At 30.7% G+C, this 13,571-nt stretch overlaps 2 protein-coding genes across 2 annotated transcripts; one reads left to right on the top strand and one right to left on the bottom strand.

Annotated features, from left to right (window-relative positions):
• Positions 1-532: 532 nt before the first annotated feature.
• Positions 533-1,677, bottom strand: LOC145606690 (xyloglucan endotransglucosylase/hydrolase protein 24-like). Its single transcript, XM_081662511.1, has 3 exons — positions 1,356-1,677; positions 1,055-1,254; positions 533-907 (listed from the first exon to the last, which is right to left on the bottom strand). The coding sequence occupies exons 1-3, from the start codon at positions 1,644-1,646 to the stop codon at positions 547-549; spliced, it is 852 nt and encodes a 283-aa protein (XP_081518637.1). The 5' UTR covers positions 1,647-1,677; the 3' UTR covers positions 533-546.
• Positions 1,678-11,364: 9,687 nt separating this feature from the next.
• On the top strand, positions 11,365-12,818 carry LOC145606707 (xyloglucan endotransglucosylase protein 1-like). Its single transcript, XM_081662532.1, has 3 exons — positions 11,365-11,648; positions 11,801-12,000; positions 12,363-12,818. Exons 1-3 carry the CDS (start codon positions 11,382-11,384, stop codon positions 12,721-12,723), a joined length of 828 nt encoding a protein of 275 aa, XP_081518658.1. The 5' UTR covers positions 11,365-11,381; the 3' UTR covers positions 12,724-12,818.
• The last annotated feature ends 753 nt before the right edge of the window (positions 12,819-13,571 follow it).

Genomic DNA, 13,571 nt, shown 5'->3' with positions numbered 1-13,571 from the left:
CGTATGTGGAACAAAAAAGTTTCATCCATAAAAAATTTTGGCTGGTTTTCCTTAAAAAAATTGGTGAGATTTCATTCAAAAAAAAATTTCCCTTTTACTAAAAGCATACATCTATATATATATAATTAAGGACATTTTACTATTTTAGGCATTATATATGCACACCGCTACTCTAGTCTACATCACCCTTAGTTTATATAATAGAGATTTACGAGTACATTCTTATGTTCCTACAATTTCTTGTAAATATTACAAGTAATAAGTTTTCCGATATGTATCAGCTTTCTAATGTCGTTATTAATAACTGGAATTTGTTATATACACCCGGGTGCACTTTAGATTAATTATAAAAAAGAACCAATTTGATTTTATTGAATATCTTATGATTACAATTACACATAAAAATGTAAATCCATGTATAAACCTAAAAATACAAAGTGAAATGAATACAAGTATATAATTTATGAATAAAGAATCAAATTAAAATACAATATAAAATTAAATGGTAGCCCATGCATTTATATTATATGTCCATATTTTCACCCCTTAATTAAACTTGGCATGCTTGCACTCAGGAGGAAAAGCTTGAGAAAATCTCTTCCAATCAGTACAATAATTGTAGATCATATAGTTATCTTGAACCCATTTCATTCTTCTCCTGCTGTTTGCATCAAGATCATGAGTCTTCCACTTCCCGTTCGTCGAGGTGTCGATGTTGAAGTTCCGGTAGTAGGCGTTGAAGGGAGCCTTAGACCAATCTGTCTTCACCAATCCTCCTTGTGTTGCCCAATCGTCGGCATTCCAAAGGCTAGCGTATATTCTTTGGGGTTGGCTCTTTGGGAAAAATGTAATCCCTTTGTTCTCGTAGTTTCTGAATACTCTTAAAGGTGTCTCATCAACCAAGAACCTATAAAATAATAAAATATTAAAATTAAAATGAGTTACGTATTATATTGCACATAGTCATCTAGACCTTGTAAAATCGACTAGTACTCATGTCACTTGACCCGTCACACAAATATTTTAGGTACAATTAGATGGATCATGGACTTACATAATTAGTTGTGGGTTCCAAACAATGGAATAGGTATGAAAGTTGCTTGTTGGGTCAAACCAAAGGTGGAATTGTTGTTCCCTATTGCCTTGTCCTTGGCTAAACACATTGGTGTGAAGAGTGTAAGGCTGGCCAGTAACGTTCCCTAAGAACTCGAAATCGATCTCATCGTGTCTTCCTGTGCTTTGATCAGATGTCAACTGCAAGCAACAACATTTTGATCATCAAACATAAAGCTTAAAATTTTTGTACTAAGAAAACCATGTAATATAAGCTACCAATTAAATTAAGATAGACTTACATATAACGTCGTGACAGTACCAGCAGAATTACCAGGAACAAGTTTCATTTGCATGTCAATCCTCCCAAACAAGTATTCCTTCTTAGACCGGAACCCGGATCCTGAACCCTGGTCTAAGGAGAGGGAGAGTTGCTCGCTACGAGGGCCCGAAATTTTTACCCTATCACCACCAAACGTTGTTTCAAAATCGGCGAAAAAGTTGCCTGCGCCGTAAGCCGTAGAGGTTACCATAATAGCAACCACTAAAGCAAACTTAAGCACAAGAGCTTTATCATTTGAAAAAATTCCCATATTTTTTTGTAACAAAAATATAAAAGATGAATTATTGATTATGTGAAAGAAAGATGATTAAGAAAGAATGAAAGACGAGGTATATATAGAATTAAACATGCAAATAAAATAAGGAAAGTTCATAGTACGTAGTATGAATAATAATGTGAGACGTAAAGGTAGTAACTGGAGTAAGGAGTATGAGCTGGCCAATTATTAAATTCAACCGAAATATTATTGATTGTATTTTTTATAATTTTGTTTTAGGAAATATTGATCTGAAATCGAATTATGTTTTTTTTGGTGGGTCCCTTGGATTTGGTTGGTACTCTAGTTCTACCGATTTTGTGGAGAAATAATTGTTTGAAATTATGGAATTGGTCTGTTATTAAATCATGCAGCACCGAAAAATATTTATTTTGTATTGTTTTTTGGTGGAAAAATTCTGAATTATTCAAGAAAATTATTGTTTAGTATATAATTCTACACTGTTAAAAATATTGGTAAATATCTTACCTCAAATATATGTATGACGACCTAAAATGAAGCATTTTTCATAAGTTATTACATTATTACATTATGATTTGGTTACTTGATGTAGGTACGCATGCACAAATAAAAACTTGCAAACTAGCAAATGGCATTCTATATTTCTATGGCACCTTTAGTGGTTATTGTCTTTACATACAAAAACTCGTTAATATATCAATTTATTAGCTTTATTTTGTCAAGCTAAGCTTGGTTTTGTGAAAAAAATTGTACCTTTAAACTTTGAAGTTGAAGGTTCAATTTTCATTAAAGGCACTTTAAGTGTGGAGATTCTTTACCCTTTCTCCTCACTCTCGCTCTCAATGGTTTGAGTATTAAACGCTAGTGTTTGTTGGTTTTGGTCTTTTGAATTGTATCACATTGTGGGCTTTCTACTTCCCTCTTTGGTTTTGGGCTATATCACATGGTAGGCTTCAGGCCACCTTCTTTATGATATGGGCTGGCCCAAACCTAAAAAAGGGTGGGTGTGTAACAAACTAAAGTAAAATAAAAATAAAAATAAAAATAAAAAAAAACATTTTTTGCAAGTCAAATTAAATTAAAAAAAAAAGGAAAGAATTGACCTTGTTTAATTCACAACTAGAGCAAATCAAAAGGTTTTGTGTGAGACCGGACTCACGTGAGACCGGGCTCAATAACAAAAGTCCAATAAAAAGGCGCGGGATAACTAAACCGGATTGCGAGGCCCGCAACACCAAAAACATGATAGTGGACTCACGTGATTACGTCTCACCCAAAACTTTACCAGAGCCCATACTCTATTTTAATTACTTCAAAGTTCAACAAGTTAAGTTAAGCTCAAAAAAAAAAAAAAAAACAAAAAAAAAAAATCCACTAATAGTTAGTTTAGATTAGCAAAATTTAAATAAAAATAATGCAAACGATTATGTTTAACTTCACAATCAGCGTGGTACACACAGCCACATAGGGACATAGGGTAACGCTTCAGAGAGTAAAGGGGAAAGGCGAGGATATAATCTTTGTGACATCAAAATAACATAGTGAGTTTCCTACAAGTATCAACTCTACCAAACTGGTTACTGTCTAGCTATGGATTAAACCCATATTTTATACAAAGTATTTGGATAATATATGGCAATTTAAGGCTCTGGAAGTCAAAGTTGTAGGCCACTGCAGTAAAATCTATAGCTTGAACTTGGGACCAATTTTTCAAATAAGTAAATAGAGATCTTATCAGCTAATGGTCTGTTCTGATTTATTGAACTAAGCTGAACTAAACTGAACTATGTTCGAATAAAAGTGTAACAAGCCTAATTTAAGTAACTCTCAGCTCGCTCAATTATCACCCGGCCCCTAGATTCAGCCATAGACCAAGTGACCAACAAATCAAGAGCCAACTCTAAATAAATATTGCCTAGTTTGTTTAATTTGGCAGTCATGCATATGCTCTTAATATAAACCAACCATGTATAACAGAACTGAATTAACCAGAATTCCTTAGCAATCTTCATCTTATCTTCAAATCTTTTCCTTCTATATTTAATGCAATCTTTTTTGTGTGGTGCTATATACTCCGTATATGTTCAATGTTTTTGCAGGTCTGCAAGTGAAAATTTATTGTATCTTGTTTGCTCTTACTACTAGGCTTCTATTACTGTTTTTTTTTTTTTTGTGAGTATCATTTGAGCTTGTCATAGTCAATCAAATGATAAACAATTTTGTTTATGTATTTTTGTAAATAAATCAACGACTTTATTCAATCAACATCAAATGTACGTGAGATTCACACTTGATAAAAAAAAGTTAGTATTTATTTACAAAAATGTTACTTCATATTTGATAAACAAAATTTGATTATCACCATAATAGACTTGCATTCTCTGATATTATTAGAGTGACAATCATGAGATATTTGGTAATTGTAAGAGTTTTTTTTTCCCTCAACAATTATTTGGTTTCAACTTAGGCAAATAAGACACCTTATTCTATCTGTCTTAATTTATTAATTTTAGAAATATACTGTTAAGTTTAGATTATGAAAAAATGAAGCTCACTTCCCATATTAGGAAAAAAGTGATTTATTTTATTTTAGTAAACTCATTAAATGTCATAACTACCCCACAATTTTTATTCATTCCAAATTCACCATCTCTTCTACCCTATCTCTATATCCCCTTTTTTCTACATCCATTCACCTCTCATGGAAAGTTGGAAACGAACATATTTTGGTAGGTAATGAGAAGGGTTCTATCATATCGTAATCTCTCACTGATCAACCTGGCTTGAATTATTGAACTAAGTTATTGGAAGTGGGGGTGAGGAGGAGAAGGGTGAGAGAATCCCCACCCCAAAGTAACTCTTTGAGATTTATTAATTCCATAATTTCTTCGCTGTGAGCCTGTGAGATATAAACTAACTTTTTCACTCGACAAATATTATTACTTAGGCCCCGTTCTCTTCACCTAAATTTTGCTGAACTAAAATTAATTTTACTGAACTTAAATTATTATTTGTTTAACTGAAATTATTTTTACTGATTTTTTATTATAATTCTTCTTTAAGAAAACCGAATTTTACTGAACATAACTTATTTTTACTGAACTGAAATTAATTTTACTCAACTAAAATTATTTTTACTTAATATTACTCTATTTTTTTAAGGTGAAGAGAACAGGGCCTTAGTGAGCGTATGTATTAAGTGCATAGATCGATGTAACACTAACTACTCCATATAGTAATTAGACAAGAAAATAAAGCTATAGATTGTGTATTTATAGCCGTGAATTACGGCATAAGATAGATTTTTGTAATTAATATAAACAGCAAGACAATAAGGTGTCAAAAAAGTGAGTCTCAATTCAACTAACTTAACGTCAATTACTGAAGTTACAAAGGAGTAAAATTCAAACACTAGGAAACAAACACTAGCGTAATATATTGTGAAATAATGGACCATATTTCGGTGCTTGCTAAGTTAGGACACCTTCACATGAATTTCAGATATCAACAACACTTCTAGGAGTAATTGGACCGTAAACTGTATAAGGTCACCGACCAACTAGACCAAGACAAACATTTGTCAAAACCAACTAAAATATCGAAATTTTATACCATAGTATTATCAATTTACAAGTAAAAGGCTAGGGGTACACTAAGTGTACAAGATTCCTTTTGTACACCACCAATAAAAAAACGCCAACTCATCAATGTAATAATGGAAACTAAAAAAAGAAGAGGGAAAGGAAAAAAAAGAAGAGGGAAAGATGAGAGCCAAAATTTTCAGCCTAGGCGCCATTGTGAGGAAGGTGAGCGGCAAAATTTTCAGTGGGCGGCAACAATTAATGAATAATACACCATTAATTTCCCGATTAAGCATCAAAATTTCCCATCTTCTCCCCCAAAATTTCATCTTTTCCCCCACAATTCCTTGGCGAAGAACACACCCAATTTGAATAAGGGAAGAATTGTGAAGAAATTATTCAAGTGTGGATATTAATTTCGTCAATCAGTTACAAATATTCGCAGGTAATCTTGTTAGTTGCTGAATTATTACGTTTAAAATTCCTAGTTTGATGATTTTGATAATTTAGGGTTTTCATTGTTTGATTTTGAAGTAGATGATTTTTGGGTAAAAATTAGGTTTTATAAAGATTGAATTGAAAGGGTAAATCGTTTAGATTAATAGATTGATTTGTATGTTGTCTTTGGTTTTGTTTCTTGTGAGATGTTATTTAATTGAAGGAGTTTTCTGGGTTCCATTGTAATGGAAGCAATTGTTAAATGGAATCGAGGTTTATCTGCTGTCAATAATTTTATAGTATCAGTTTTTTATACGTAGGATCATTTTGTCAATATTAAATTAAAATATAATTTTATAGTATCTTTTTTTATTTTGTTGAATCTGAAATAAATAACAGTAGTGTGTTTGACATTGTGGCAGTGAAATGGAATGCAAAAACATGTCCCCTCGTTTGAACATTAATCTTAATGAAGTGATAAATGATGTGATTAGCTCAATCGAAGATGCAGATCGAATCAAACGATGTAACAGAAGAAGAAGCAACAGTGCATGCCATTCGATTATTAATGAAGAAGCTGAGGTTACTAACATTAGAAATGAAGAGATTAAGGTTGAGGTTAATAACAATATAAATGAACATGATTCTCATTATCGGTAAAACGGAAAAGAACAATTCAGTCGTACTCCGGCTGTGGGTATGTATTTTGCAAGCGGTGAAGAATTTACAAGGTTTTGCCATATGTATGTCTTTGAGAAAATGTTTGTATTTGTATGAATTAAATATGAATCAGTAAGCCAATATTTAAATTGATCCTGTTAATACCATTTTGATGCTGTTTAAATTCGGAAAGATGTTGTTTTATGGAATTTGATGCTCAGAAATGCGGAAAGGTTTTGGGTTTGTAGTAGGAGTTTTATAATTTCAGATTTAAAGAAACTAGACCTCGAACTGTTTTATTGACAATTCGTAACATTAGTATTTAAAAGTACTAATTTATATTAGGACGTTACTATTTATGGGTAATAGGTGAATGAAATATAAAATGCAAACAAAAATAATAATAATTGGTATATTGAATTTAAATTAATCATGATTCGAATTGTTTTATTGATAATTAGTATCATTGGTATTTAAAAGTCTTATTTAAAATGGGAAACATTAGTATTTATGACTATTATGTAAATGAAAACTAAAAATAAAACCCAAAAAAAAAAAAATGGAGTAGTTTGGATTCGAACACGGATCACTTATACATAATAGGAAAGCATTCACCAACTACACCAAGGGGTATCAGCACATATATTATCGTATTATTTATTTATTTGTACTATTTAATTATATTTATGTCAAATATATTGGATGATTCTATTAAACACAATATGATTCCTTAAATGGTAATAATACGCTTATTAATATATTATGATGATTATTGTATGTTGTTGTTTGGGTTAATAATGTGTTTCAACAAAAAAAAAAAAAAAAAAAAAAAAAAAAACAAAAAAAAAAAAAAAAAAAAAAAAAAAAAACTTAAATATATTAATCAAAGTGAGATATTTTAATAGGCGGTCAAATTTAAAACTATTTTAATTGCACACCGTCATTCGCTAAGGGTTTGTTCTCTTCGCCTTATAAAAATAATTTTTAGGTCTAATAAGTTCAGATTAGTTCAGATAAGTTATAATAATGTCCAATAAGTTAAATAAGGTCTAATAAGTTACATTAGGTTAAATAAGGTCTAATAAATTTCAATAAGTCTAAACAAGTCTAATAATAAGGTCTAATAATAAGTAGGAGTGTCCATTCGGTTTTTGGTTTGAATTTAGCCCAAATCCAATCCGATCCGAAATAATTTTAATTTTCAATTATAAAATCCAACCCGGTCTAAATTCCTCACCAAATCCACTCTAATTCAAACCGATTTAAAATTCGGTTATTTGGATTCGATATGAGAGTGCAAATTAAAATACGTTTCAAATATTTTGGGCCTAATGCGAAAATAAAAATTAAAATACAATAATAAAAAATTAATTCTTAAAAGTATAGTTGTACACGATTAATAAAAGTATTGAAAACGTAAGTAGGTTACATGATAAATAGTAATAATTATAATAATAGCTTAGCATGATTATATTAACAATACTTATTCATAAACTAACGATTTCATATTTAATTTATTTCGGTTCTTTTGGATTCAAACAAGGTCAATCCAATCCAATTCGAACGTCCGAATTTTCAAAAAAAAATTAATCCAATCCAATTCGATTTAAAGTTCAAATCCGATCCGAATTAATAATTCAGTTTTGATTTGATTAAATTTTGAATTTTAATCCGAATGATGGATACTTGTACTTATAAGGTCCAATAAGGAACAATAAGTTCAAATAAGTTCAAATTAGTTTAGTAAGGTCTGATAAGTTCAATAAGGTATAATAAGTTTGATAAGGTATTACAAAGTTCCAATATGTTTCATGACTTTGAAATACTGTGTAAGTTTTGATTTTACAAATACAAATATGATTCCTTTAAAATTAATATGAATTATTTTTGAGTTTTTAAATACAAAAATGATACTTAAAATGAAAATTTATATATAAAAAAAAAAAAAATCAAAACGTGTTTCTTTACACCTCCATAAAAATTCGAACATAAGACAACTAGTTTTAGGTCATTCAAGGGGTTTGTTCATTACTAGACTAAGGGGTATCAACACATACATTGGATGAAAACAAATTAATTTTTATAGTATATCTATTAGACTAAATTTCCTGGCTTATGCCCATAAATAATTGATTAGACACATTATACAAATAGTTTACGTGCAAAACATTTAAATTAAAAAGAGTTTTTTGATTTTTTTTTTCACTTTGAAATATGGTGTATGTTTTGACTTTATATATACAAATATGATTTCCTTAATATTATATTAATAACAATTAGTTATGATTTTTTAAATACAAAAATGATTCTTAAAATGAAAATTTATAAAAAAAAAATAAAAAGCAACATGTGTTTCTTTTGTACCTCCACAAGATGACTATCCATCATAACTCAAGGGGTTTGTTTATTAAACCATTGGAAAATATTTTTTTTAGAAAAAAAATAGTTATTAAAGATTAGTTATACATCTAAAAGTATATCTTTGTTCCCTTCAAAGAAATAAAAAAAATTATGTTTTGTTAACAACAAGGTGTTCTTCATCTTTGTACTTCAACTTAGGATAATATACAAGCCTCTCACCAAGCCAGATTGTACACCTTATGGAATTTGAACATGCCATTCTGATCTTTAAAATGCATGTACTAAAAATGGATCTAAGAAAGAGAAAAAAAATGTGTAAAAGGGAAAAAAAAGGGCAAAGTGGGTTGGGAGGTGATGGCGGTTGGAAGTCTGGTCCACATATTCCACAAAACATACCTTTAGTTTTATTTTTTACATTTCAAACGACAGTGTGTACTAGCGTTTTAAACATGTTGTACGGAGATCTCATAACGACACGTTTATCAATCAAGATTTTATTAAAAGAAGAATGATTCTTTAAAATAGAAAATGTTTTTAGGGGACATAAAATAATTATAAACTAAATAACAGATATACGTAAAACATTGTTTCATTCACTAAATTTTATGTTCTTCTGATATTTTAAAATTAGATATGATTCTGTAAAGTTAAAAATAATTAAAACCAGAAAAAAAAATACAATTTATGCCATCACAGTGTTCGAACAGTGGTTTGATGTATGCACAATTAAGCAGCTTTCGAAGTTAACCATTGGACTAAGGGGTATCAGCACGTTCATTTTGTGGGAAAAAACTATATATTACATTGTTTGTAAAACCATCCCACAACATCGTTCTCTTGGAGTCGAATCAAATTCCGGATAGTGCTCTTTTGGGTGAATTGAAAAACCTAATCTTTAACCAATTTTGCACCTAATATTTCTAATTCCGATGGAAGTCTACATGAACATTAAAATGGAAGTCTCATGAACTAAAGGCTACTGCTGCAGTAAAACCATCCCACAACATCGTTCTCTTGTGGATGTTCGCAAAAAGCCTCATGAACTAAAGGCTGCTGCTATTTGTAATGTTCACGGCCTTCGCAAATTAACCGACTACATATCGCACCGCCATTGTTAACAAATTAGTTTCACGCCATTGTTAACGATGAAATTAGTTTCACGCCATTGTTAACAATTTAGTTTCACGCCATTGTTAACGATGAAATTAGTTTCTGCCATTGTTATCAAACTCCGCTACTCTTTAACCAATTTTTGTATATTGTTCTTCATAAGTTAATTTTACCCAGATACATTAGAGGGGAAAATAGAGGAGAGAGAAAAAGTTTTAGGAGAGAGAAAAAAAATGAGGTAAAAAAATCTGATTTTTTTTTTTGGACTATATACTACATTAATTTGGGTAGGTGAAAAGATAGAAAGATTTGAAATTCAAAAGTTGAAAATTTGAAAAACAAGTTTGAATTTCAAATGAAATTGAAGTTGGTCCACATACAAGGAATATTTCCATTCAACCAATAGGAAACTTGTGTACAAGATTCCTTTTGTACACCATGTGTACCTTAAATTGCTCCCAATTTACAATATGTATTTCACTATTTTGTAATTTAGTACCTTCAGTTTCCAATGTTAATTCTAGAATTATTATATTTTTATAAGGATTATGTGAAATACTTATTGTGTTCTTGAAAGGACATAGACGTGTATGTAAAGAAGTGTTATAATGAAAAAACAAAGGAAATAAATATGTTATTTTATTTTTTACTCATATAATATATAATTGATATGAGATAAAGAAATATTTTATGTGTTCATTTATCATAATGTTTTGTTCTTTTAATGCATAGTCAATATTATGAGCATAAATAATAGAGCATGCCATTCTTGAACTAAAAATTGTTGTATATATAATAATTTTAAGATGTAATAATTGATCCAATTAAAAGGATGGAAACATGGAATAGATGTTAAGTAAAAGGTGACCATGTTACATACCCCCATGATTCCTTTTTTTGACTCTATATATGTGTTAATGTGTTATGTCTTGTGGTCAAACTTTGAAAATGTTAATTGTCATAGCAATTTATAGACCGTTAAGTGTTAAGTTAACACTATCTTATGGGATCTTGTTAATTAGTTTTATTTGATGTATATTTTCTCAACACAAGCAATTCTATTAATGATCAAATTAAAGATACTCGTAAATATTATTGAATGCGCAAAATGCTAGGATAATTTGGATAAGACATTCATTTCAGTCGTTAAGTAACAAATAGATAACTTGTGTACACTTTATTTATTACACATTATTATTACGGAGTAATACATAATCTTAAAAAAAAAAATAAAAAATAAAAAAAAAACAGTACACCATTTCAAAAAATAATTTTGAAAGAGCAAATACAGAATTGGACAACCAATGCCCACAGCAAATCTACAGTTGGTAACGCTTCTGATGCTCTCCGCGTTACACTCACCTAGGAAACTACTATCGCGTCACCTTCCATGTGATCCGTTAACGGTTTACAAGAATTTATCTATTTTTTATAACGAACGGTCCAAACTATTATATTCACCCTATATATATATACGTACCCTTGTATACCATATTCTTCACACAACTACTATATCATATAATCTCTCAAATAATCACTTCTTTTAGTTCTTCATATTTAGTCCTTTTTCCCTTCTAGGGGAAAAAAACATATAATTATGGGCCATGAAAAGATGCTTCTTGTTGTTGTTGTTGCTCTTATGGTAAGCTCTACGGTTTATGGTGCAGGAGTCAATTTTCGCGATGAGTTCGAACCCACATTTGGTGATAATAGGGTCAATATGGCTGGCCGGGACTTGTCACTCTCCTTAGACCAGTATTCGGGATCCGGGTTCCGGTCTAAGAGGGAATACTTGTATGGAAGGTTAGATATGCAAATGAAATTCGTTGAGGGTAACTCTGCTGGTACCGTCACTACTCTTTATGTAAGTCCGCTTCACTTTTTATATATTGTCTTTTGTCTAGTTGTCCAGACTCATTTCACATTACCTGTCACTTAAATTAAAATATTTGTTACTTTATATTGTTGGTCGATGATTTAATTTAATTTGTTCGTTCTTGGCATTGTGGTTTGCAGTTGACATCTGATCAAAGCACCGGAAGACACGACGAGATCGATTTCGAGTTCTTAGGGAATGTGTCCGGACAGCCTTACACAATCCATACCAATGTGTTTAGCCAAGGGCAAGGAAGCAGGGAGCAACAGTTTCACCTTTGGTTTGACCCATCTAAGGCCTTCCACACCTATTCTATTGTTTGGAACCCAAAACTCATCATGTAAGTCATATTAAGACACATGAAATTGTTTGTTTACTTTATTTATAGATGTGTCATTGACAACAAGACCTAATAATCTTTGATTATATAAAGATGTAAAATAAAAATAAATATACTTGTATATGAACAATCGTGGGATTATAAGTATATAAGAGTCAAGGAGTGAAATGATGGTTAGTCCCTCCATATTCCCCCTAGGTGGTTGGCGGGGGGTTTGATCCTTAATCCCATTTTGTGATAAAAGGGTCCCTAGCTCGTATTTTACATTTTTAGTTCATATAGCCGACTCTACTTATAGGATTAAGGCTTTGAGAAATTGATAGTAATAAACACGTCTTAACTCATTTGTCACATTAATGCAGGTTCTTGGTTGATGAAACACCTCTAAGAGTATTCAGGAACTACGAAAACCACGGAATTACATTCTTCCCAAAGCACCAACCCCAGAAAATCCATGCTAGTCTTTGGGAAGCCGACGATTGGGCGACACGAGGTGGATTGGAGAAGATAGATTGGAGTAAGGCACCCTTTGTAGCCCATTATCGCAACTTTAACATCGATACCTCACCAAATGGAGCATATAGAAACCATGATCTTAATGCTCAATCTAGGAGGAGATTGAGGTGGGTTCAAAAGAATTACATGATCTACAATTATTGCACAGATTGGAAACGATTTTCTTCAAGTTTCCCTCCTGAATGCAAGCATGCCAAGTTTAATTAGAAGGGTTCAAAAGAGATTATTATTATTATTAACAATATATCATTGTTACTATTGTTACTTTACTATTTGTTATACACTAGGCTATTGTAATTTCATATGAATTTAACTCAAATTTGTTCTTGTATTTTCAATTCTTATAATAAAAATAATTATTATATTCTTCTATATGCATTGATTTTATGGAAAGTCAAGAATAGTGGCCATCCTTGTTTGATTTTGTGACATACAAGAGACTTTTTTTTGCCTAAGTTGTTGAAACAGAGGAATTTGCATTGACCAATTGATGCAAATATAGTAAAGTTAGACACTTGTTTAAAAAAAAAAAATCAAAATTTTCCTTATTTTACTAATTAATTGTAGTAGTTTGAGAAACATAAAGTATTTGCTTAGTTTTTTGCGCCGTATTTAAAGATAACTATAAAAATGAATATAAAATGCCACAAGTCATCTATCCGGGGAAAGAGTTTAAATTACTTTTGAAATTAAAGATAGTTAGAATCTTTTATTAATGACTTTTATTATCCGCTATACATATTACAAAGAACTATGTACAAATTTTTTATTCTCATTTTGACAGAGCCTATATTCCTATGTTCCTCGTTAATCATGGCAAAATGGCATATAGAACTATCGAAGGGGTTTTAATTCAAGTAGAATGAAAGATCAAAACTTATAAGAGTCTGAAATTTTGTTAAGAGCTTCGTAAATTAGTATCCAATGTCTTATCCTCTTGAATTTTTTTATGAAAAAAGAAAAAAAGGAATTTTCTATTACAATAGAGAATTATGGCAATAGAATGCAGTGCAACACTTTTAGAGTACTTTGTTTACTCCTTCCATCAATCCATC

This window comes from Chenopodium album, chromosome 23 (assembly GCF_948465745.1).
Source record: "Chenopodium album chromosome 23, dcCheAlbu1.1, whole genome shotgun sequence".
In the NCBI taxonomy this organism is placed as follows: domain Eukaryota; kingdom Viridiplantae; phylum Streptophyta; class Magnoliopsida; order Caryophyllales; family Amaranthaceae; genus Chenopodium; species Chenopodium album.
The sequence above is the reverse complement of the archived record's forward strand: the minus strand, read 5'-3'. Positions and strand labels throughout refer to the sequence as shown.

Coding starts and splice junctions, on each gene's coding strand:
- LOC145606690 (XM_081662511.1), bottom strand. CDS start 1,646: ATGGGAATTTTTTCAAATGATAAAGCTCTTGTGCTTAAGTTTGCTTTA. Junction 1,255..1,355: donor GTACTGTCACGACGTTATAT/GTAAGTCTATCT, acceptor TGTTGCTTGCAG/TTGACATCTGATCAAAGCAC. Junction 908..1,054: donor TGGAACCCACAACTAATTAT/GTAAGTCCATGA, acceptor ATTATTTTATAG/GTTCTTGGTTGATGAGACAC.
- LOC145606707 (XM_081662532.1), top strand. CDS start 11,382: ATGGGCCATGAAAAGATGCTTCTTGTTGTTGTTGTTGCTCTTATGGTA. Junction 11,649..11,800: donor GTACCGTCACTACTCTTTAT/GTAAGTCCGCTT, acceptor TGTGGTTTGCAG/TTGACATCTGATCAAAGCAC. Junction 12,001..12,362: donor TGGAACCCAAAACTCATCAT/GTAAGTCATATT, acceptor ACATTAATGCAG/GTTCTTGGTTGATGAAACAC.